This window comes from Lithobates pipiens, unplaced genomic scaffold (assembly GCF_037356315.1).
Source record: "Lithobates pipiens isolate NorthernLeopardFrog02 unplaced genomic scaffold, aLitPip1_a1.2 Scaffold_8, whole genome shotgun sequence".
Taxonomy (NCBI): Eukaryota; Metazoa; Chordata; class Amphibia; order Anura; family Ranidae; genus Lithobates; species Lithobates pipiens.
Genome location: NW_027507903.1, coordinates 505622229 through 505648939, shown reverse-complemented (window position 1 = coordinate 505648939; position 26711 = coordinate 505622229). Strand labels below are relative to the sequence as shown.

General features: G+C 43.0%; 1 protein-coding gene across 2 annotated transcripts in view; it reads left to right on the top strand.

Annotated features, from left to right (window-relative positions):
- DENND5B (DENN domain containing 5B) overlaps positions 1-26711 on the top strand; it is a 167138-nt gene that overhangs the window by 74810 nt on the left and 65617 nt on the right. For both annotated transcript variants that reach the window (XM_077469295.1, XM_077469294.1), the window contains 4 exons: positions 7423-7959; positions 14733-14964; positions 22764-22914; positions 24555-24648. In XM_077469295.1, coding sequence (XP_077325421.1) covers positions 7423-7959; positions 14733-14964; positions 22764-22914; positions 24555-24648 — 1014 coding nt within the window. The remainder of the gene's footprint in view (positions 1-7422; positions 7960-14732; positions 14965-22763; positions 22915-24554; positions 24649-26711) is intronic.

Sequence of the window (26711 nt, the reverse complement as noted above, 5' to 3'; positions counted from 1 at the left end):
ACGAGTCACATGACACCAGGGAGAGAAAATGGCTAATTGGGCTCAACTTGGACATTTTCACTTAGGGGTGTACTCTTGATGCCAGCGGTTTAGACCTTAATGGCTGTGTGTTGAGTTATTTTGAGGGGACAGTAAATTGACACTGTTATACAAGCTGTACACTCACTACTTTACATTGTAGCAAAGTGTAATTTCTTCAGTGTTGTCACATGAAAAGATTTATTAAAATATTTCCAAAAATGTGTGGGGTGTACCCACTTTTGTGAGATGCAGTATGTGTGTATGTATGTATGTGTGTGTGTGTGTGTGTGTGTGTATATATAGTGCTGGCAGTTGTGTGGTGATGGTAGCAATGAGTCATCACAGCCGCCTGTATTAGGTGGGCTGAAGACTGTATACCGTATAGTATATAGATTATGTAAGGAGCCTTTCATTTGTATTCTTGTGTGGATGGAAGAGGGTGATTCATCCCCTCTTACTGCCAGCTCTTTTTTGGCTCTGCTAGCTTGTGTTTGTATTGAGACAGAAAGATCTCTCAGTTGGGGCGTCGGAAGACCGCGTACGGCAAGATGTGCCTAGGGACATGGAATATCTATTATTCTGGGCTAGATTTTTATAAACCTTTAGAGACGGTTGATACAATTAATAAACATCTTTAAAATATGTGTATCTATTTTGCTGTGCAGAAAATAAACTAACTAAAAATTTTCTGGGCTATAGACCACCGTAGCTTCAGATGGAGGGTCCCCTAAATGTCCAGGATGTTGGTTGGCGGACTGGACGACTCCTGTTTTGTCAGTGCTACAAAAAGTTTAAATAGTAACAAGAATATAAATCTAGCCATTATAAAAATAGATATCCATATAAATACATACATAATCATGTACAAGTAATCAGTCTGTTTGTAAACCCAGAATTGGTCATTTAAAACATTTTAAAAGAACCCAAAGTTTAAACATGTATATCAAAGCAAAATTAACTTTTTAAAGCCAGCAGCTACAAATACAGCAGCTGCTGACTTTTAAAATAAGGACACTTACCCGCCCAGCGCGCCCGCGATGTCGGCACCCGAAGCCGATCTCTCGGTCGTCTCTCGGGTGCTGCCGCCGCCATCTTGGGTATAGGAATCAGGAAGTGGAGCCTTTCGGCTTAATTTCCCGGTTCCCTACTGCGCATGCGCGAGTCGCGCTGCGCAATAAGGATGGACCAGCTGCCTCTGGGATCTGTGTGTTTCCCAGCAGGCAGCGGGGGACTTTCGGAAAGGGGTGTAGATCTACGCCCCTTTCCGCAGAGAGCTATCCTGGAAGTGGGTGCAGATACCTGTACTGTACAGGTACCTGCACCCCCCTCCCCCCTGAAAGGTGGCAATTGTGGCGCCGGAGGGGGGGAGGATTCCAATGAGCGGAAGGTCCACTTTAGGGTGGACCTCCGCTTTAAGACCAGGTGAAATCTTGTAGCACACATTAAATAGGAAACGTGTTGAAAACAGCTGTGCTTGAAACCGTGAAACTATGAGGAAGGATTAGCTGAACTGATTTTATTCTGTCTTGAGAAGAGGATATTAAGGGGGGATATGTTCAACAGGTACAAATATATATGGGGTCCATATAGTGAACTTGGTGCTGAGTTATTCACTTGAAGGTCATCACAGAGAATAAGGGGGCACTCTTTACATCTGGAGGAAAAAAGATTTCATCTCAAAATACAGAAAGGTTTCTTCACAGTAAGAGCTGTGAAAATGTGGCATAGACTCCAAGAGCGGGTTCCAGTGAGCTTGGATTGTTTTAAGAAAGGCCTGGATTCTATCCTAGATGAACATAATATAACTGGATACTAACATTTATAGGTAAAGTTGATCCAGGGAATATCCAATTGCCTCTTGGGGGATCAGGAAGGATTTTTTTTTTCCCCTGCTGAAGCCAAATTTTTGCCTTCCTCTGGGTCAAGTTTTGGTATAGGATTGTGTATATGCATGTGTGTGTGTGTGTGTGTAGATAGACTTGTGTCGTCTTTTTTTTTTTTTTTTTTTTTCCAACCAGACTATGTAGCAACCCTCAATGCTACATAAATGAGGATTTTTATTTATTAAAGGCCACTATAATAGAATAGGTGTTGGATCGAAAATATTATAATAGTTAAAGTCATCTATGGATCAATATAAATGATCTGGATATCTATTTTAATATGTGTATTTTTGTAGTCCTGGTGAAGGGGGAGTGTATCCCAAAATGTTAAGTGTTTTATCAGAACTTTCTTTGGACTGTTAAACCAATTTAGACTATTTGGTTTAGGCTCGGTTCACACTGTTGAGGTCATGTGGCCTGGTATGGGGGGGGGGGGGGGGGGTACACATGCTCGTTCGTTTTGTTTTGTTTTTGTGGTGTCCCACTTTAAAATCCATGACGGGACTCAAATTCATAAATCCTTCTTGCTGTAGGATGTGCTACTGCATGTGTTACTTATAAAAAGAAAAATAAAATGATAGTTTAAACAGCCAGCAAATGGTATTCATTGCTTACTTAAAGCAAAACTATAAAAGCAAAACTTATTTTTTTTTTTTTTTTTTTTTTTTTATCTTGGATAGAGTAATGATCAGATGACATTTATTTTATTTTTTTTACCATCTGTGTCCCATTGCAGAGATTTCCCATCACTTCCTGTCCCATAGCCAAACAGATAGTGAGAGGAAATCCCTCCAAATTAAGGGAATTCTTTGGAGACCCCCAGGTCACCAGAACTAGAAAAGATTTGACTGTCCCTCCATACAGCCGTGTGAACATTTTTATTTTGTGGAACTTGCTAGTTTCAGATTACAGGTTTTGATGGTTGCTTAGCATTCAGCAATCAGTCCAACATCATCCGCAGATCTCCTGGCAAGGTCAGGTTGCGACTTGCCTGGAATCCTGAGCGCCATTCGCTTTATGTGATGTGTCAGGTAAGCTGTTTCAACGACACAGGGGACATGTCTACAGCTAGACATGCACAGTGTTCATGTACCATGACTTGTTCAGCATGTGCGTTGCTGTGCATCCTGTCAGACGTGGCAAAGCAAAAATAATTTAGTTGGATGGCTGTAATTGCAGCAGACCCCAGAGGTTTACAATTCTGAAACGAGAAGGGGCTTAGGCGTCCAGGGGCATACTTTAATGCCACCTTCCTTCTCAAGTTCCTCCCATCACCCCCAAACGACCCCCACAAGTAGTATGATGGTTTTGAGTGGACCAGTTCACTCAAATGTAATTTTTCAGTTATAGGTGCAGTAGTACGGACTGAGTCACCCTATGGCATCTCATACTTCCTGTGGATATGCAGTAGCAACATTTCCCAGCCATGGTTCTGCCTCGGCAGCTTTATATATAACCCTGATATGTTCATACGCCACATTAGCAATGATTAGATATCCTACAACTCTGATGTTTGCTTATCTCTGAGCACTGACTTTAATTTCCAGCTGCTTTTTAAGAGCGAGAGAAAAAGCGCCATTACCCCAGGGGCTCTCTAGACTAAGATCTGCCTCTGTTACACGGAGTGATAAGCATGCAATGTGAAAATGAAATAGGCATGTGAAGCATGGCGATGACACATAAAAGAACAGTCGCCATGTAAGATACTCTGATCGCTGCAGACATGTGACCCCCCTCACCCTCCCCAATGCTGTCTTCAACCCTGACTGTCCTCTGAATGGTATTTCTCATTTAAAGGGTACATGTAACCTTTGTTCATCAAGCATGTATTCTCCGCTATTGAACTTTTTTTTATATTTTTAATTACTTTTAGCGTTTTACATGTTTGGTTTAGTAGATTGTATTTAATGTGAAGATTTATAAAACACTATAATCCTTTAATGGCTCCGTATTCTATAATATAATATTAGTGTGATTATACGTGCTGCAAGTAGTTGCAGCACTCTTCCTCCTGCTGATGCAGCATAATATGCACAGAACTGCAACCTGCTCTTAGTATGTATCCTCTATGGATTGTATAAAGAATAGAAGTGTGCTGCAATTACTTGTCTGGACTTTTAAAACCCCTTTCACACTGGAGGTGTTTTTCAGGCACTACAATGCTAAAAATAGCGCCTGAAAAAAGCCTCGGCTGCACTGGCAGGGCATCAAAAGATGTCCTGCCAGCAGATTTTTTGCTGCGGCGGTGGAGCAGTGGCCATACTGCCATCGCAGTGCCGCTGCACCTGCGATTTGCAGGCAGATTTGACCCCTTTTCATCCACTAGCGGGGGGGTTAAAACCACCCTGCTAGCGGCTGAATAGCACCGCTAAAAGGACGGTAAAACGTTGCTAAAAATAGTGCCGCTTTACCGCTGACTCCTGGGGTGGCTCAGTGTGAAAGGGGTCTAAACCTCATTCACACTTGCCAATGGAGCCATTAACGATTACATGTGGAATATCCAGCAGGTGTTCCCTGCGATTAGCTTTGGGTAACAGCCCCATTGAAAGCAGACTTTCTCCTTCCATGGCTGATCATTCATGGGTAACTGCTCTGAGTGGCAGCAGTGTGTGTGTGTACCTACCTGACCTACCTGACCTACACTGACATACCTGACCAGACTTCAGGTGTCCTCCTGCAGCTCAACGGCACGCCCATCACACAGTAGAGTAGACTTCAAGCAGCCAGAGCCATGATGAAGAGAGCCACCTGCCCGAACACCCAGTGGGGTCAAGATCTTCTGACAGTGGCATAGTGACGCATTGTAATTGCTGCCTTCTGGAGCCTGCATCATCTATGATGGACGTGGTCCCCACATTGAACCAGTGGCACGTCCATCCACGCTGCAGGCTCCAGAACACGGGACCTGCTATTACACTCAGCCGTGCTTGGGATCAGATCGGTCCCTGCTCGGCGGCGGTGCTCGGGGGGTAATAGAACCGAGACCTGGGGCTTTTTGAGGAGCCACTTAGGGCTTCAGCCCCCCCCCCCCCCTGCAGATGCCACTGGTGGGAACCCTGTGTACCACCTAACCCTTGTCACATATCACAGGTCATTACACCCTTCTTTCTCTGATAGTGCTGACGTTTAAAATGCTGCAGAGACTGGTGTAATGTAATGATGTGGCTCTGTTCTCTGTAGCATCCTCCTGTGAATCCAGGTCATTGTGAAAAAGCACCAGAAGGCAGGTTTGTGACACTCTATGCTCACAGAAAATGGTTTAGGCATTATTTAACTTGGAAGATGAGAGGCACTGGGTCTTTCGGCAAGGGAGTGGTTGAGAGGTGTGAGCTGCAACTTTGCTTTTTTTGTTTTTTGGGACCCTGTCAGGAGAGGTCCTCTATTCTAACTTTATTCTAGAGCTGCCACCTCTTCAGCATTTGACATGTCCAGAAGTGTTGGACACCTTTTGTTCCCCATCGTGTGCTGTGGTTCCTTTCTCTCACCCCCTATCTCACTTTTGACTTTTTCTGGCAGGACTGATGACACATCTTGAGATAACACTGCAGAGTGTACAGGTGGTAATCGGCCCACTGGATTTCTGATAGGATCAACAGGTATTACAAAGCAAGGGAAATCTCACCTGCTTTGTACATGTCACTACCCCACCAGCTTTGGTGTTGCTTATTCACTATAGGACCACTGGAGAACATAAAATTATTGCATAACCTCAACCAAAGTTTTCCGCTGGTTTTGGAAAAACTTAGGAAGAGTAAACCCTTCTCTTCTAAAACTAAGCACACAAATGTATCTGTACAATCTCCTTTAGGTCTACCACCAACTATGCAATGCAAGTGCCTGCCTGATTGGGTACAGATTATGAAGGTGGTTACATAATATGTATGGTGTGCTTAACTTGGACCCTTCTAACGAATCCTTCCCAATTCTAGCTAAATAAATTGGCGAAATGGGAAGTAAGGGGAAATTTCCTCAGTGGGGGGTCAAAAAAATGCACTAAAGACCTGCTGAAGGTTCTATCCCTTCCCAACACTGTCTAAAATTGAACAAAAAGCAATAGGCTTTAAAGTGACCCTGTCGATAGCATAAAATATTTCCGCAGGCTGCCCCCTGTACAATAATAAGTTGTATACATTCCTGTTCTACAGGCAGTGAGTGAATTCTTAGAGTTCCAAACCAGAATGCTATTCCATTTCTGCTGCTGGCAGAAAACCTTACCACCTCCGTTGGCTGTGGATCCTTCTGCCGACTCGTACGTCTGTTGTGACAAAATGTAGGGGCCAGGAGGAGGAACTACTGCAAACGGGGACAGGAATCCAACACACCTAGAAATGTCACCTAGCATCAAGACTAATAGAACACATCTATCAAAAGGACCGAAAGGGAACAAATAAGAGAAGCCCCAGAAAACATACACATTATTACATGTCCCAAATTACAAATGTGTCAATGTTTTAGATCTGTGACTCAGTCTTGCAGAAAAAGGTGAATATGATAACCCAAGACTGTACCTTCAAAAATACATTGATAATGGCAGCTCCTATACATCACAGATTACTAATCACAATCCCAGATAACTCCCAGGAACATGTTCTCTGCATTAGATACAGTACTCATATAAAAAATAAAAAAAAACACGCCAGTAAACATGTTTGTTATGTAACAAATTATTTCTTCGCTTTTTTACCTGGTGCAAATGCCCAAGGCCATATGTGTAGTCCTTTTTCTTTATCTTGGCTGTACTGCAACAATGGAAGCGGTACTCTGGCTAACAAGTTGTCACTGCTCTTGGTGTTGTCCCTGGTCAAAGAATGTTGGTCTACCAGCCTTGTCTTATAAAATGCAGATGCGTGGTACATTATTAATTTAGGGGACAGATGGGTGGCTAATTACAGTTGAGCTGATGGGGGCAAGATGGCGTCAGAGCTGACAGCTAGTAAGCCGGTTTGATTAGAGGACATTAGATCACTGTGCGGCATGCTTATGGTGATTGTGCTTCCCTAATAAAGATGGACTCTTTTATAATGTATAATTTTTAAAGATGAATTATATATATATATATATATATATATATATATATATATATTTTTTTTTTTTTCAAATGGATACACAAAATTTAACCGCCCACTTAGTGTATCATCACCGCGCTAACAACAAACCCTCTAAATCTCTAGCTGCTACTTAAGCATATAATTATAAAAAAAGTAGGTGCATACAAATCTGTTAATCCTAATTACCAAAAAGCTAGTACCTTGTAGCGCTAGTGCTGTGTGAAAAATTGAGTGAAGTAATTTTTCATACAGCACTAGAGCTACAAGGTACTAGCTTTTTGGTAATTAGGATTAACAGATTTGTATGCACCTACTTTTTTTATATATATATATTTTGTGTGTGTGTGTGATCTCCACTAGCTTTCAATTGAACTGAAGTCTTGGAGATGGCCTTTTGAATGCTTCTGAACTTCAGATTTTGTTATAATACGCAACTTGAATGCTAATTTCAGTTTGTTTCCTTATTTTAGGCTAACTTGTGTTTTGTGGACATTGATAACCACTTCATAGAACTACCGGAGGAGTTCCCACAGTTCCCCAACAAATTGGAATTTATTCAGGAAATCTCAGAGGTTCTCTTGAACTATGGCATACCGCCAGAGGGAAATTTGCACTGTAGCGAGAGTGCCACCAAGCTGAAGAGCCTGGTACTGGATGACCTAGTGAACGATAAGAAGAATGGCAATATCTCCAGCCACAATATCAACATGTACGACCTGCTGAAGGGCAATGAAACCATGGCCCGTCTTGAGGCTCTCACCAAAAGGACAGGGATAAAGATGGACAAGATCAGCATCAGTGTCCCACTGACAGACCCTGAGGATGAGCACAAGCTCCAATGTGCTGAACAGGAGCTGAGGGATTACAAACTCAATGTCCAGATCCGAGAAGTGTTCGCCAACCGATTTACGCAGATGTTTTCGGACTACGAGGCATTCGTCATTCAGGCTGCTCATGACATGGAATCTTGGTTGACTAACCGAGAACAGATGCAGAACTTTGACAAAGTAAGCCATGTTTTTTCCACTTATGGTGGACTTTAGGGTAAGGAACATGTAAACCATTATTTTGTCTCACTTTAGAAGGTAATTTTACAGGGGCAAGATATATAAATATTTTATTCTAGTGAAGGGGCCAGTTTAAAATTGAACTCTATTCAAAACTTTGTTTTGGACAATGCGGGGATGGATAGAACCCTTGGTAGGTCACTGGAACAGTAATAGGAAATGTTGAAATGGGGGCGCCTGTTCCAGTGATTGTAGTCTAAAGGATTTCCCCTCACCTTTTGCAGTGATTTGTTGTCGGGGTCTAACAAAAGTCCAAGCTGAATACTCCCCTATGTTTAAGCCCAGATGGAGTAAAAGATTTTGGAGTCAAGTCCAGTGCGAGTAATGAAGAAAGAATGGACATGTACTGGGGTTAATAAAAATGTATTCAAACTGAAGAAAAAAGTAAAGTGGTGTATGTGACCTGGATTTTGTTAGAGCATGACAGGAAATCACTGCAAAGTGAAGGCAAGTCCTGTGGAGTAGACTTTTGTTGCCAGAATAGGTGTCCCCTTTTGGAAGACTTTTCATCCATTCTTGTTCCAGTGACCTTTTGTAATATTTTCTTATCACTTGCTGTCCCTGTGCTAAGTCACCAGGACAAAGAGGTAAAGCCACACAGCAAAGGGACAGACAGCAAAAACTTGACAAAGGCTAAAAGTCCTTCCTACTGCATCAAAATTTAAATATACAATAGCACTTGGTCCCATTCTGGCTGGTGGCCCTGTTGGCGCCAAAACGCACCTCTATATAGTGGCTGTAGCTCCAACCACTTTTGAATCCCAAATTATTGGCCTTATGGTGGTGAAGGGTACTGCCAGCAGAGGTCTGCCCCCCTTTTAATGCGGGAGTCCACCGGGACTCCGCGTTTTTTTTTTTTTTTAAAAGCCAGCAGCTACAAATACTGCAGCTGCTGACTTTTAAAATAGTGACACTTACCTGTCCAGCGCGCCCGCGATGTCGGCACCCGAAGCCGATCGCTAGGTCGTCTGTCGGGTCCTGCCGCCGCCATCTTGGGTATGGGAATCAGGAAATGGAGCCTTTCGGCTTCATTTCCCGGTTCCCTACTGCGCATGCGCGAGCCGCGCGGCGCAATCCGGACGGTCCCTGCTGCCTCTGGGAACTGTGTGTTTCCCAGCAGGCAGCGGGGCACTTGCGCAAAGGGGCGGGCAGTTGCGGAAAGGGGCGTAATCTACGCCCCTTTCCGCAGACAGCTATCCCAGAAGTGGGTGCAGTTACCTGGATTATCCAGGTAACTGCACCCCCCTCCCCCCTGAAAGATGCCAATTGTGGCGCCGGAGGGGGGGGGGATTCCGATGAGCGGAGGTCCATTTTAGGGTGGACCTCCGCTGTTTGGTGATCTTTCACTAGTATGAATTAGTGCTGCTTCTTCATGATGGTAAAAAAAATCTGCAGTTCTGTGTAACATATGCTGTGTGTGTGTGTGTGTGTGTGTGTGTGTGTGTGTGTGTGTGTGTGTACACAAACAACTATCTCTGGGTGATCCTTTACTATTATGAACAATTCTTTTGTAAATGACAGCACTAGTCTCCAGAAAGGCCCCTGCTGCCAGAGATCAGAGCTGTCGGTCACAAATTTGTCTCCTTGCTAGAGGTGTTGTCAGACTCTGGAAGGATACCTGTCTGACCATGCTGCCCAGGAACTAAGGGATGGATTTGAACCAGATTTGAAGACCAGTTCCTATATGCACTTGGTCCACTAGGGAGATGAATAACAATAAAACATTCTTAAAGACGGTTCATCTTTATTGTCAGATTGGAAACGATTGTATTTACCTATAAAAAGATAAATTGCTTGCTGGTCATATCTTTGCCAGAGGATCTAGGAAGACTGATGTTCAGATAGAACTGACCTAGTATGAATCCATGCTGCTTGTTCATTCGTAATAGTAAAAAACCTGCAGCTCTGCGCAAAATATCTACTGATGCCCTGTGTGTATGTACAAACAACTGTAGGTCTGGGTGAGCTTTTACTAATATGAATATGAATATGAATGAACATTTAATGCTGATCATTTATAATAGTGAAAGATAATCAGAGCTGCGACTCTGTGCGCCTGTCTGCGGCTGCTTTTACACATCGCTTGGCCACAGCCAGGGTCATCTTTAAGGCAGGGCAAAAGGGGCATCTGCCCTAGGCCCCATTTTTTGTTGTGGGGCCTAAAGCAGCTGCCTCATACTTGCCAACTATCCCGGTTCAAATTTCCTTGTCCCTTGAAGTTTTAGTCCTGTGCAGTGTCCTGATATCTCAGTGTGAAGCCCTGTTACTAATGCTGCTCAGCTCTGCCTATTGCCATGTACAAATGACTCACCTGCAGACCCTGTGTGTTGCATGTAAATAACCTGCATTGATATGTAAATAGCGCCTACATTGATGTGCAAATAGCCACGGAACAGTGGCATTCCTATGTATATCATGCCCCCATGAGGTCATATCCACCATCACTTCTGCTGAGTGCTGCCCAACGGAGAGGTAAAGAGACATGCTTGAAAGTCCTGCCTAAAACTGTGGCCATTAAGCATAACATCGGCCTGTTCTGCAAAGGTAAGCAGATTGGAGATGGAACCCTTTTTCAAAATAACATGGTGCCACAGCACCCTGAATTGTGGTGCATGTAAATATACACATCACAGCAGATGTATGAGGGTGTCATTAACAATTAATGGCACTGCTGAGTATCTACTAAAGGACAGCACATTTCTGTGGGGTCAGGAAAGCAATTTTTGCATTTGTTCCTCACACACACAAATATGAATGCAGGCTAAATGTCTCAGTTACATTGGTCAGTGTACATCTTATTACATTGGAGCTTGGTGCACAATCCTTTCATTCGCACTAGTGGCCAGTGTGAAGGTCCCCCTTACATTGGTGGTCAGTGTAAATCCCCATTTACATTAGTGATCAGTGTAAATCACTTACATTAGTGGTCAATGTGAATCCCCATTACATTGGGGTTTATGGATGGGTCCCCTCGCCTCCCCAGTCCCCATGGTGTGCAGGCAATGAAGAGATGTGCTGTAACCTTTAGTAACCAATCTGTGAGCAGTAATGATGTGCACTAAGCTCTTGCAACCAATCATTGAGCAGTAAGGATATGCAATAACCTCTATCAACTAATTAGTAAGCAGTAATAATGTGCAGTGACCTCTAGCAACCAATTGGTGAGTGGTAAGGATGTCCAGTAACCTCCTAGGAACCAATTAGTGAGCAGTATTGATGTACAATAATCTGTAGCAACCAATCAACAAGCAGAAGTCATGCTTTAACCTCTAGAAAATAATTGAGCCATAATGTGTACTGTAACTTCTAGCAGCCAGTCAGTGAGTGGCAAGGATCCACTGTAACCTCTAGCAACTAATCGCTAATGCTGCCTTATCCGATTCAGTACACTGACCTTGAGTCTAGATGCTATTTTATTGTAGGCTCAGAGCAGGTGGAGAGCGAAATTGCATAGGGGGGGGCCCTAAGAAAAAATGTTTGCCCAGGGTCTAATCAATATTAAAGGCTGCCCTGGTCACAGCTTTTATAAATGATCAATAAGTGTATGACACAGCCCGACAGTGCTGATCATTCATTCATAAAACTGAAAGATCACACAGCACTGTAGCGCTGTCTGATCCATTGGCCAGGCTGTGTGTGATTCTTTCTATTTATTTTTTGTAAATGAAAGCACTAATCTCCAGAATGGCCCCTGATGTCAGTCACAAATTTCGCTTTGCTAACGTTTTCAGACTAGGGAGGGAAACCTGTCCGACACTGCCTAGGAACTAAGGGATAGATTTGAACAAGGTTCCTATATGCACTTGGTCCACTAGGGAGGTAAATGACAATAAAACATTGTCAAAGATGATGTTTTTTTTTTTTTGTCAGATTGAAAAAGGTTGAATTTTCCTGTAAAAACGCAAATTCCTTGCTGGTCACATGATCTTTGCCAGAGGCTCTAAGGAGAACGATGTTCAGACAGAACTGGACTGTCAGCGACAGTCTGCTGATATCATCTGATGATCCTCTAAGGCAGAAACCATGTGATCGATGCACCTTCATTCTTGGCCCAGTTCCGTTAATATAAGGGAAGACAGTAAAATTGTAATCTTTTACATCACTGGAGGTAGATGTTTAAAGCAAATCTTTGCTGGGAAATGGCAAAAGACAGTTGAGTCAATTCTCCAGACGCTGATGATACATGGGCCCACCCTTATTTCTCTTTCTGAGCTCTCTTAGGACCTTCAGGCCAGGACAGCACATTGGCAGCCATCAGCTATGATAGAATAACTCTGCTACACTTACCTTTGTACCTCTTTGACCAATACAAAGGCTCTTTTTGGAAAGGACATACCATAGATCCAGCATAGAGCATTTCTCTGTGCTAACTAGCAGGTATCTCTTCATATTTTCAGTACCATGATTGTTTGGTTTTAGTAAACTGGTCATACATGGAACAAAATTTGGTCGTTTCAATAGGGACTTGACAACTTTTGATCCATGTATATGCCGGCTGATTGTACCCAGGTCGATCCATCAACTGATTTGTGTACAACCAGCATGTTGGATTTTTGGCATGCAATTTACTACCAGCAGCTATAGCTGCTAGCAGTAGATATTATTCTGCCAACTGGAAAGGCTCCCTGTGCCCTCCCGCCAGCAGAACACAATAGTGTGGGAGGTATTCCTCCAACACTGTGTCGACTGGGGGAATCAAGCGATCTTTTTTTTTTTTTTTTTTCTTTTCTTCCACCCATGGTGGAAGAAAAGAAAAATCGAATCTATGGGCTGCCTTAAACCCCAACTCTAACCAAAACATTGTTTAATTTTGTATAAGGGGAAGGGTTAGACTTTCATTAGTGTTCCTATTGAGGATGATGTCCCCTCACTTGTATTTCAACGTATAGAGGTTTATTTACTAAAGGCAAATAGACTGTGAACTCCTGAGTGTAGTTGCTCCAGAATTTTTGTAAACTATGGGAAGCTCTGCTGACTTCCATCATCCAATCATGTGCAAGCAAAAATGCTGTTTATTTTCCTTGCATGTGATTGGGTATTCATAATACTTCTTAATTCTTAGTAAAGGACAATCAAACTGATAGCTGAGCTTCTCCATGCCTATGAGGCAAGATTAGCTGAACTGAATTTATTATCTCGAAGAGGTTATTAGGGGAGATATAACCACCATGTATAAATGTATAAGTGGTCCATATAGTGAATTTGGGGTTAGTTATTCATGTTCGGGTCATTAGAGGACAAGGTGCACTCCCCATCTGGAGGAAAGCGATTTAACCTCCGTGAACAAAAAGGCTTCTTAGCAGTAAGAGCTGTAAAAATGTGGAAGAGACTCCCTCGAGAACTGGTTTTGCCCAGCTCAGTGGATTATTTTAATAACTGGATGCATTCCTAAACACACAAAAATATAACTGGATATTCACGTTTATAAGTAATAACACCAGAGATCATTGATCCAGGGAATATCTACTTGCCTCCTGTTTTCCTCAAGACAAGTCCTCATTAAGTTGAACTCCAGGCAATATAAGATACACAAGCTGATGCAATTTCATATTTACGAAATTACATTATTAAATATATTTTTAAATGCAAGAAGTGTAAGTATCAGAGTTTGAATTTGTTTCAGCCTCTTGCAGTCCCTATATAGAGCACTAAGACTAGGATAGGAAGAACAGAAGTGCTAACAGAGCATGCTGATAGGAGATAGCGGAGTGACAAGCTCATCTCTCTAACTATACAGTCACAAACTGGGGGAGGAACAAGTGAGCGTTAAAATTAGATAAATGGATGTGATGGCGCTGCTTGTGAGCCAACATAAACGTGGAAACAGCAATGCCATACCTCCCAACTTTTTGAGATGGGGATGAGGGACACCTATCGGCAAAAGTATGCAGGCATAGGACACACCCCTGGCCAGCCCCCTTAAAGGAGAATTGTACAAAAAAACAAGATTGGTTAAACCCACAAGTGCATTTTTTTTTTTTTTTTTTACACCACTACTATTCCTTTATATTGGCTTTTGGAATTTACATATGCAGCAATTTAGAAATCAGATGAAATGTTTAGCACTGGAGAACACTTTTTGATAAGATAAAAAGTGCATTTTATATACAACTATATAGATCAGACCAAAATGAGGGACAAATGAGGAGGAATGAGGGCAGAGGGGCATTGCGCCAAATCAGGGACAGTTGGGAACTATGGCAATGCCACTAAAGTTCATAAAGTGCACACAGTTCAAATAAAGTCCATATGTGACATAAAAGTAAGTGAAATGAGATGATTCTTATATAAGGTGCATATAAAAGCTTTTCCAAATGCAAAGTGCTTCACAAAAAAAAAACTCCACACCACTCTGTATTGATCCCTTCACCAAGTTCAATGCTCTCTCACCTCCTTGTTAAACCCTGTAGGGGGTCAATATTCCTTTTAAATATGGCTCCTTCAAATATGGCTCTGCATTGATCTACAGCAGTTCCAACGCGACAAACAAAAGTGCTTCTAATAGAATTGCAGAGCGTGTTTGATCCCCTGCAGGGTCTAACAAGGAGATGAGTGAGCATTGCACTCGGTGAAGGAAGCAGAATGGATAGTAAATTGTTCAGTTCTTATGTTGCTTTAGGTCCATTTAATTTATTTAACTTTAAGAAAAAGGTTGCACTTAAATCATGGATTTTTTTTTTTATTTACCGATGTATATACTTTTTCTATTATAGGCTTCTTTCTTGTCAGACCAGCCAGAGCCCTACCTCCCATTCCTCTCCAGGTTCATTGAAACGCAGATGTTTGCCACGTTTATCGACAATAAGATCATGTCTTTATGGGAAGAGAAAGATCCTTTGCTTCGCGTTTTTGATTCTCGCATCGAGAAGATCCGTTTGTACAATGTCAGAGCTCCAGCAATTCGCACTTCTACCTACCAGTCATGTACCACCTTAAAGGAAGCCAGTAAGTGTTCAGCCAATGTTACATTTAATCACTATTGTTGTACTTATTGTACAAGGACTTTCTTAAAAAAGGAGAAAAAGAAACAATGGTCAGGATTCCCTGGAAGGCTGAATTACAGGGCATAGAACTGAAAAGTTCTTTATATATTTTCAGATGCACTTTTTATTTTTTTATTTTTTTTATTGTACTTAATTGCAAATTCCTACCTGGTTCTGCTCTGGAGAGGACGTGAGACGGGTAATACCATAACTTCGTCACACCAAGAGTGTCTGCTGTAATTTTCAATGCTGGAAAAAAATTTATTTTGTATCCCCTAAACCCCTGCATTTGTATGGCCCACTTCAAGGTTGAATGACGCACAGCATCGTTCATCCTACTTGTGAGCCCAGGGCATGAATGACACACCTCTTGAGGGCAGTCCTGAACTCACAGGAGAATGCAACAGGGAACCTGTCCTTATCCTCTGCAGGGGCCAAGAGCCCCCCACTGCTGGCGGAAGAGAGCACCTGTGATGCCATGCAATCTGGACCCAACATCCACTGAAATTTTTTTAAAAAGTAAATGGGGGGGGGGGGGGACATGCAGGGATGTTTCAAGGTTATGGAGGCTGAAAACTGGGAAGAGGGCAACCTGGAATTGGTATTTTTATGAGTTGGCACACTCACACTATAAGAAATGATATGAAATCCTGCTATGAAGGATATCTAGACGGAATGTTATTCATTTGCATTGCTTTCCCATGACTTCACCTCTGAACATAAGGACAGAGCAGAGGATGCATGAGGACATAAGGACATACCTCAAGTTTAACTTCAAACTCTGTGCAAGCCTTTGGGAAAAAAAAACTGTGAGATATTCACAAGGGCAAGATATGAGAATGCAAAATTCTAGAAATTGTTTGTCGTGGTTTCAAGGTAGTGATTACGTTTTGGACAGATTGGAAAGGCCGTTTTAATCCCCGGTAAATTGAAAGGTAGGGGAATAAAGTCTAATTTCTTATTCCCTGCTCCAGGTGGCTTCCTCCATGCTGCAACCAGTTGCCTGAAGCCCCTTCTTTGGTGCTTCAGACAGTGGTTGCGACCAGTACAATGCATGAGATACCAATAGTCCTGCATTGGGTGTGAAGATGCTAAGGGACCACCCACAACCTAGAGCGGTGATGGTGAACCTTGGCACTCCAGATGTTTTGGAACTACATTTCCCATGATGCTACACTACACTGCAGAATGCATGAGCATCATGGGAAATGTAGTTCCAAAACATCTGGGGTGCCAAGGTTGGCCATCACTGACCTAGAGCATTAGAGGGAAGAGGAGAGCGAGAGAGCGCAGAAAGCCTTCCAGAGAAAAGAGTATTACTTTGTTTCTTGACACTTGGACCTAATGAGCATTTAATCCTTGCAGTGCAGGGAGCCTCACTGCAAGGATATTTTTTTTAATTTATTTTTTAGTATTAAATTGCATTATAAAGCAACGATTCATGCTGTATCAATCTTCTAATGATAGAGTTTTCCTTTAAGAGTTTCCTGGGACTTTTTGGCATTGGGCCTTTTCCAGCATGAGCTGGAAACAGGATTGTCCTTCTTGCTCTCCATAAAAGTGTGGCGAACGGATTATGTGAGAAATGCATGGCTTAGAGAGGGAACAGATTAGTCAGTCAGCGATCTGGATGAGTTGACTCTGGAAGCTCCATTGAAGCCTCTTGTTGGACTGGAATTCCACATAGCCTCAGGGCGCACATACTATCCCTTACTCTGTAGGGTGGAGGCATTGTGTGTTTGTGTAATAACTTGTTCATCCGCTTACCTGCAAAGCATCTCATCCAGCGAGTGTCATCAGAAAGCTGCGCTTCAGGCCCTCTACTTTAAAGGCACACTGACGTCAAATTGTTTTCTTGGCGGAAACTATAAAGGTTTTTCAGATATTTGTTTTTTACATTTTGTATGTGTGTATATACAATACTGTGAAAAAGTATTTGCCCCCTTTCTGATTTTTTTATTTTTTTTTTGCATATATCACACTTAAATGACTCTGATCATCAAACAAATTTTATTAGTATACAAAAATAACACAAGAAAATAGAGTTTTTAATGAAGGTTTAATTTATTGAGGCAAAAAAAGCTGTCCAAACCTGCCTGGCTTTCTGTGAAAAAGTAATTTCCCCTAAACCTAATAACTGGTTGTGCCATCCTTTAGCGGCAACAACTGAAATCAAGCATTTGCGATATCTGACAATGAGCCTTTCATATTGCTGAGTAGCAAGTTTGGCCCACTCTTTGCAGAATTGTTTTAATTCAGCCACATTGGGGGGTTTTCCAGCATGAAGAGCCTGTGAAGGTCATGATACAGCATCTCAATTGGGTTTAAGTCTGGGCTTTGACTAGGCCACTCCAAAACCTAAATGTTGCTTTGTTTGAACCATTTGGAGATGGACTTGCTGTTGTGTTTTGGATTATTGTCCTGCTGCATAACCCAAGTGCGCTTGAGGTCACGAACTGATGGCCAGACATTCTCCTTTAGAATTTTCTGGTAGAGCTCCGAATTAATGGTTCCATCAGTTATGGTAAGTCGTCCAGGTCCTGAAGCTGCAAAGCAGTCCCAGGCCATCACGCTACCACAACTATGTCTGACTATTGGTATGATGATCTTGTTATGAAATAATGTATTAGTTTTATGCCAGATGTAGCGGGATGCACACCTTCCAAAAAGTTTTAATTTTTGTCTCAGTTCACAGAATATTTGCCTAAAAGTCTTGGGGATAATTGAGATGTTTTTTGGTAAATGTGAGATAAGCCTTTGTGTTTTTGGTCAGCAGTGGCTTTGGCCTTGGAACTCTCCCATGGATGCTATTTTTGCCCAGTCTTTCTTATTGAATTATGAACACTGATCTATAAAAAAAAAAAACACTGATCTTACCTGAGGCAAGTGATCTCTGCAGTTCTTTAGATGTTCTGGGTTCTTTTATGACCTCCTGGTTGAGTCGCTGTCATGCTCTTGGAGTAATTTTTGTAGGCTGGCCACTACTGGGAAGGTTCACCATTGTTCAGTTATCTCCATTTGTGGATAATGGCTCTCCCCGTGGTTCACTGGAGTTCCAAAGCCTTAGACATGTCTTTGAAACCCTTTCTAGACCGATTATATGTACAACGCTTTTTTTTCTAATCTGTTCTTAAATTTTTTTAGATTGTGGCATGTGTGGCTTTTTGTGATCTGTTGGCGTGCTTCACTTTGTCAGACAGCTTCTATTTATGTGATTTTCTTGAGTCAACAGGTCTAACAGTAATCAGGCCTGGGTGTGGAAAGTGAAATTTAACTTGGCGTTCCAAAAAATTGTGATTAATCACTGTTCATTCAAGAGGAAGTAAACCCCTTCAAACCACTTTGACCTACAGGTAAGCCTAGATTAAGGCTTACCTGTAGGTCCAAGCAATATCTCCTAAACCTATATGGTTTAGGAGATATTTGCCTGAAAATGGGCACCGCTGTCTACGCCGCATGCGCCGTAGACAGCGGCGCGCAGGCGCACTAAATGCGGCAAGTCCAAGAATGGATTTGCCTAATTTGTCGACTCCCGTGCGCATGCGCGGGAGTGACGTAATCGCGGCTTCGCCGAATGGCAGCGTCGGAGCTGCGAGACGCGACTCCCGTGCGCATGCGCGGGAGTGACGTCATCGCGGCTTCGCCGCTGTCATTGGTCGGAGCTGCGAGACGCCACCAGCAAGATGGACGCGGCGGACTACAGGGATCAGCGGCAACTTCGCTGGCTCCTGTGTCAGGTAAGTGACACATAATGGACTACTATGCGATGCATAGTAGTCCATTGTGCTTTACCTTTGCAGGGAAAAAAAGAGGAAGTAAACCCATCAGGGTTTACTTCCTCTTTCATGATTCAGTGTTGGAGGGGGCTCTTACTTTTTCACATAGGGCCAGGCAGGTTTGAACTTCTTTTTTGTCCCTTAATAAATGAAATTATAATTTTAAAAGCTGCATCTTGGATTGTGTGTGTGTGTATATATGCAATATAATATCTCAGTATGTGGGTTCAAATTTCAGCTTGAGCTGTTGGTCTTTGTAAACAGCCTATTATCTGCAGGAGCTAAGAAACTAATCGTAATACAGTGCCATGCACTTTGTGTGCAGAAGTACAAAATATTCATATGCGTTTACCTTACTGAAGAAAAAATATTTCTTAAAGATGTTATTATATTCTTTGCCCTAGCAAAGAAAAAAATAGGCATAAAATTGCTATCTTCTGCTAATTTAAGCAACCACTGAGAATATTTAAAGCTGAAGTTTAAGTATGGCACTTTCTACATGGATACATTGGTCCAGCTTGGATCAATGTAAGCATGTATGTTTCATACCTGTGGAAGCTGGAAATCACTGTAGTAGGCACTTCTACCTACTATCTTTTTATTGGTACCTTGTAGGGTACCGCTACTATTGGTACCCTACAGGGTACCAATAGAAAGGTAGACGGCATGTGCATGAGCAGAAGACTATGAGATTTTTGATAGAGAAGCACTAAACTAAGGTATTCCACATATTCGTAAACTGTAAAGGCAAACTTTGACTATCCTTCGTTATGTCAAATCTCTAAAATGTAAAGGGGAGTGGATATGTCCCAATATACCCATTAACCATGCCATTAATTGTTTCTTCTTTACAGATTATTTTGCTCTGCTCAGATTAACTGCTGTTGACATTGAAGCCCCCAAACCCCATGAACTCTATGTAAAAGTCAACCAGACGGCTAGTAATTGTGTTTATTGGAAATTTAAAATAACTCACGGTTTGATTTCTCTGCCACTTGCATGAGTTTGTGTCGGTGTTTTCACTTTGACATTTCTCACATAACTAAATGCATTGATTTGTTTTAGAATTGGAGATAATCGACTTGCTTTGTCAATTCAAAGCTTTTTATGACCTGTGTAAAGAAAATAAATGCTATCATCCTTTTGCCTTGAGCAGCAGCTCCCATTTATGCATTTAAAGTTCCGCTGCAGCCCAAGCTTTACTTTCAGTTTTAAATAAAGTGGGTGCTGTCCGATAACACTTCTTGGGAGATTATTCTTGCTTCCAGTTTCCCTCTCCCGCTGCTAGAAGGACAGAGATATTATCGGGAACACAGCAGTAAAATCCTAGCAGAGGTTCCAAACCTTCCCCACTGCATTCAGAAGTAAAAATGTAAAAGTTGGCTGCCCCTGAAATTTAAGAACATGCCTGTAGTCATGCTAAAGACCATTTATATGCCCCTTTTTCCTGTACTGACTACCACTACTTGTCTTCATCCCTTATTTTGTTCTTCATAAGCTGTCAGATGGATGGTACTTTGTGGTCCCATGTTCTTTGATTCAGAGCCTGATGAAATTCTCCAAAAGAGCAGGTGCCATCCCAACCACTACCCCACCCATAGCACATTCCCCCCATAATAGTATTTGCTAAATAACACAGGTTTTGTGTGTTGCGGGCAGGGGATTGGGACTAAGCATTTGCATATACCGTATATACTCGAGTATAGGTCGATCCGAATATAAGCCGAGGCCCCCAATTTACCACAAAAAAAATGGGAAAACTTATTGACTCGTGTATAAGCCGAGGGTGAGACATGCCTGTCCATCCCTGTGTGTCCGTCCATCCCTGTGTGTCCGTCCATCCCTGTGTGTCCGTCCATCCCTGTGTGTCCGTCCATCCCTGTGTGTCCGTCCATCCCTGTGTGTCCGTCCATCCCTGTGTGTCCGTCCATCCCTGTGTGTCCGTCCATCCCTGTGTGTCCGTCCATCCCTGTGTGTCCGTCCATCCCTGTGTGTCCAGCCTACCTGTGTCCTGAGCCTGTGTCCTTCTGCACATACGGCGGCCATGCCAGGATCGCCGCACCTCTTCTCGTCTGTGACAGACGGCGGCCATTCCACTGTTCAAAAGCCGCGCCTCCGTCTGTGATAGGCAGAACACTCAATTTCCCAGCAGTCTGTGTTCCGCCTATTACCGACATCCTCTCATCCTCGTCTGTAGTATGAGGATGAGCGGATGTCCGTGATAGGCGGACCACTGACTGCTGGGAAATTGAGTGTTCCGCCTATCACAGACAGGGAGGCGCGGCTTTTGAATAGTGGAATGGCCGCCGTCTGTCTGCACGACACGCTGATCGGGTAGACAGACGGCGGTGACTCGAGTATAAGCCGAGGGGGGGCACTTTCAGCCTAAAAAAAGGGGCTGAAAATCTCGGCTTATACTAGAGTATATACGGTACTGACTTTTAGAAAGTCTGCACTTGCATATGCTTAAAGTGTTACTAAACCCACAACAGTAAACTCAGTCTGTATATGCAGTAAAGCATGCTTGTCCTCTGCATTGTGTAAAAAGGCTGTTTGATCCTGTCTTCTCTCACCCTCCCCTTCTTCCACAGTCCCCAAACCATCTCCTGATGGAACAGAGGCTAGGGGACAAGCTGCACACCCTCATTTTGGTGTGTATTACTGGAGTGTTTTTTTTTTTCACACATGCTTGTTTGTTTTTCAGGAGGACCTGATCGGATGCTCCCTTCGCCTCTGTGGAGTGACAGATGTCAGCTGTGACATGTCCGCTGACATCCACTGCTATCCGATCCAGTCCGCCAAATCCAGACAGATGGAAACCCTATTTCCCATCCATCTATTGGATGGAATTGGATGAAAACGGACAGGCGGATCCGTTTTCATCTGATCACCCATAGAGGACAGCGGGGCTCTGAGAGGTCCGTCTCTGCACAGTAAGTGGAGACAGCTCTGTCATCTGCCTGCTCAGGGGAGATGAATGGATCGATCCCTGCTGAGCAAGCAGAGTGTGTCAAAACACACAAGCCCTGTGTGAAATGGGCCTAAAGCAAGTCAAATGCGGGTCAAATGCACCAGACATTAAATTCTGAGTTATCTCAAAAGCATCTCAAATGAATGTCAAAAGCAAGCACCATTGGTTCATCAACAAAGACCCAAAGCCTGTCAACACAGGCCTATATAAAGAGGTGGACCTGTAAATATCCTCTGGCACCTAATAGTAGGGGGCTCTCAGTCCAGTATTTTTAGTAGGACTACATGTTTAAAGTGAACCTGTCCCGATTTACTGTGTCTTTAAAGTAACAGCAGTGCTGAAGTTCAGGCACCTCCTGACCCCAGATGGATCAGGACAAAAGGTTGTGGTAATTGTTTCCTTCTCGGCATGTCTTGGTCTGACTCGGAGTTCCTAATCAGGATTCAGGCCCGGTTCACACTGGTGCAACATATGTTCCGACTTTGGGAGCGCATGACGTGTATAAATCAATGAGACCCGTTTTAAGGTTCAACACAAGTTGGTCTGACTTTAGAAAAGGTTCCTGTACTAATTTGGTCTGACTTTGGTCCACTTTCAGCCCAGTCAATATCATTGAAGTCAAATCCTCATCCCAACCATCCGACATGGTGATTACAGCAGCACGAAAAGGAATTTATCACACTCGGATCGTTTTGATTGGTCAAAGGACAAGTCGGACTATCTCAAAGTCGGAGCAAAATCTTATCCTGTTAATTCAAGTCGGATGGAAGAAGGACTGATGTTGCAGGGCAAAGTAGGATCGACGGTCGTACAACAGTCATGTTGTACCAGTATGAACCCGGCCTCAAGCATTATTATGTGTGAAAGGGCAGAGACAGCAAGAAATTCTGGATGTACCATTTCAGTTTAATTTTCCACCCATGTGTAAAAAAATAAAAATAATCATTCAGTTGCACCAAGACTTGCTGGAACTGCAGGATTATGTCTGTAACATCTATTTTATCTGTGTTCCAGCTCTGTCCGTCGAGCAGCGTCTGATGAAGATTGATCACACGGCCATACACCCACACTTGCTGGATATGAAGATCGGGCAAGGGAAATACGAGCAAGGCTTTTTTCCTAAGCTGCAGGCTGATGTTCTCATGAACGGACCAATAAACAACAAGTAAAATATGGTTTTATTTTCTTTAGTGCACCTCCCACCTATAAAGCGCACATGTAGCAAACCTGAAAATGGATCAGCCCCACAAAGGCTTGCCATGGGTTTGCCCTGCGTTTAAATCATCCATTGAGTTATCTGTGAGTTTGTCCATTCAGGGCAAAATGATGGGTTCTCTTGGCAGGCCTATGCCCCACCCCCAAGCCACTGTCGCTCTGTTTGCCTCTGTGCCCCAAGTCTAATCCCTTTGTAAATTTCTTGTCTGTGTCAGAGCTTACACAGTTAATTATCTGCTCCCATCCATCATTTGACAGTGTTTGGGATGGAGGGGAATAATGGGAGGAGGTTATGTGCTTTCCCATAAGGAAATACTTTGCTTTTAAGAAAGCGTTAAAGTGGTTGTAAATCTCAGACCTAAAATATGAACAAAGCAGTTTAGTTTGTACTTGTCTCACTTAGGAGCACTAAATGTCATTTCTGTCTGCTACTTCGTTCCTCTATCGGCATTAACCACTTCTGATGATTTATCCTGGTACCAAGAGAAAAAAGTGACGGGAGGGACCTCCAGCCGATAACCTCAGCTCTGTTCCTGTGTGAAGGAGGGGGGTGTCTCTCCCATCCAATCAGCTCTCAGAGCACGCCTCACACTCTGCAGAGCTCAGTAACTTTAGTTCTCCATCCCCCCCTTTTTTTTTTTTTTTTTTTTTTTTTATATATATAATTTAGCACTTTGGATGTACAGAAGACTGCAGATATACAGGTACAACTTTATGTAGAAGAATTTGTTTAATCTGTGTGTATTACTGGAGGAATGGCCCCTTCATTGGGTATATGTAAGGGTTTACAGCCACTTTTAAAGCGGTTCTTCACCCTAAAGGGGAAGTTCCGCTAGTATTATCCCTCCCCCCCTCCGGTGCCACAATCGGCACCTTTCGGGGGGGGAGGGGGGTGCAGTTACCTGGATAATCCAGGTATCTGCACCCACTTCCGGCCAGACCGCCGCATGGCTCCGCCCACCCCCGCATGGCTCCGCCCCCCGTTGTGTTCTGGGAAACACACAGTTCCCAGAGACACAGCAGGGGACCATAAGAGAAGCGCAGCGCAACTCGCGCATGCGCAGTAGGGAACCGGGCAGTGAAGCCCTCATGCTTCACTTCCCGATTCCCTGACAGAGGATGGCGGCGGTGGCTGCAGCGAGACGAGCGATCGCTCGTTATCTGCCGCCGACATCGCTGGAACCTGGGACAGGTAAGTGTGATATTATTAAAAGTCAGCAGCTGCAATATTAGTAGCTGCTGGCTTTTAATATTTTTTTTTTAGGTGCAGCTCCTCTTTAAGTAGATAAAATGAGTGATGGGAAACAGCTGTAAAATGAAGTATCCCTGGTTGAGGCATGTTGAAATACAAAAAAAAAGTTTTCATTTTCTTTTTGTAATAAAAGCGGAGCTTACCTTTTAACAATTAAAGAGGACTGAATAAACCAGCTGTTAAAAAAACAAAAACAAAAAAAAAAACAGTACATGTACATAGCAAAACATTCCATCTAGATTGTTTTGTAGAAGAATTAAGCCCATATTGTGAAATGAAGAATGCTAATTAATTTCCCCCCCGTTGATTATTTTTTTTTTTTTGGCTTGTCTCCACAGTCGCTGGGTCAGCCGGAACGCTACGGCGCAAAGGAGAAAGGACCGCCAGCGGCAGCACTCGGAGCACCTCGGCTTAGACAACGACTTGCGGGAGGTACGTCGCTGTGATGTGATTGCCAGCTTTACCTCTGGCAGCAGATGGCAAATGAGTCAGCCGCCATTTAATTTCTGGAATAATCAGTTTTGCCTCCAGCTGCACCTTAGAATAGCGGCATAAATTTTTGGAGCCGTCAGAATCCTCCTACTTCCTATTGTTCATTCTGTAAGAGAAGCCATAAAAATCCAGACGAGCAGGTTTTTAATGTGGAAAACTAAGTGTAAAGGGCTGGTGTGGTAATCTTTTATGCCGTTTTTTTCATATCATTTTTATTTCTTATTAGACCACAGCTCTGTGGGATTTTATCACTTGGGTTGTCTGGTATTCTGAATAAACGGTTTCATTTTAGCTGTCACTTTAAATCATTGCTACATTCAGTGCTTCATTAGTGAACATTTTAGAAAAGCTATAGTGCTTTTCATTGAGGACATATATATTTAGTTATTTTTGTTCTAACTCTAAAGTGAACACGTTTAAAACTGATCATATGATGAAAGTAAATGTAGCAAAAAAAAATTAGATAATTTATAGGGGCCCGCTTTATTTGCCAGTCTACTAGAGGGCAAGCTTTGTCCTACTCTCTACAGCCTGAGCTTCTTTTCTCCCTGGGTGTCTTTACTGACCAATACGGTGGCATGGTGTGTGAAAGGAGGTGTTCCTTAGGGCCCTTTCACATGGGCTCTTCGATCAGGTCAGTTTTTTAGGCAGACCTGATCAGATGCTCCATTTAGCCCTATGGAGCGGCGGATGTCAGCGGTGACATCCGCCGATATCCAATCCTGTCCGTGAAATTCAGATGGATGGAAACCCTATTTTCCATCCGTCTGGAGAATCTGATAGGATAGGACTGGATGAAAACTGGCAGGCGGTCCGTTCTCATCCGATCTCCATAGAGGACAGCAGGGCTTTGACAGGTCCATCTCAGCACAGTGTGTTCTGTCTCAAGGACATATAGCTAAACCTACTTGTCCCATAAACTTCAGATACCATATTTCTTTGATCTCAGTTTTATTAGAACAAGCCAGGTGAAACTACAAAATAACAGAAGTAGACCTCAATACGTACAATATTGCATACATTACAAAAACCATGATCTACAATATAGGATGAGATGGTAAAAACGTACTCTTTAAGTTCTCTAAGAGTTGATGGAGATAGATTGAGAAATACATGTCTTGCTTCCTGAGTATCTTCTCAAAGAATGGTGGCTGCTTCACTTCCTGTGAAGATTCTACCCAGAATTCCCTGCTTACTAACAACTTCCTTAACTACACATAGTAAATCAAATAAACAGAACAACTGCAGCAATAATACTAATAAAAAAAATGCTAGATGGAGCATGCACACCACATATGATTGCCTTTATGTAAATTACACACTTTACATGTAAATTTAACAACACAGGTACAGATAATCAGCGTAGACATCTGGTGGACAGAACACCAGAGCCTGCTCAGCGGGTCGATCACTGCTGACCAAAGCAGACGGACAAGCCTGTGTGAAAGGACACTAAGCTGGAAATTTTAAGGAAAGGTCAAGATCTGCATATAGCTTGCTGTACTGTGTGGAAAATGTGTGTAAACCACAAGACTGATTGTACAGCATTACATATTCTTAAGGAAGTAAAAGTGTAAACTTATATAATATATGTATTTCAACTTTTTGGCAAGTCTTTCACCTTTTAAAATGATTCTAAAGGTTTAAAAAAAAAGCCAACAAACATATTTTTGCACAGAGTAGCCCCGATCGTCTTCTTTTTTGATCCTCTGTCAGTGGTCCTTGCTCCCCAACCCCCCCCACCAAGTACCTCCAATAGCACTTTTGCAGGCTCACTCCTGAGCTGTGCTCCTGTAGATGGACACACACACACACACACACACACACACACACACACACACCCCTGCTCAGCCCCACCCCAGCTCTCTCCTCCCACTGGCTGTGATTGATGGCAGCAGGAGCCAATGTGAGTCAATGAGGAGAGAGACCTGGGAGAGCCGCTGATCCCATGCACGTCACTGGATCGAGATGGGGCTCGGGTAAGTATAAGGGGGGGCTGGGGG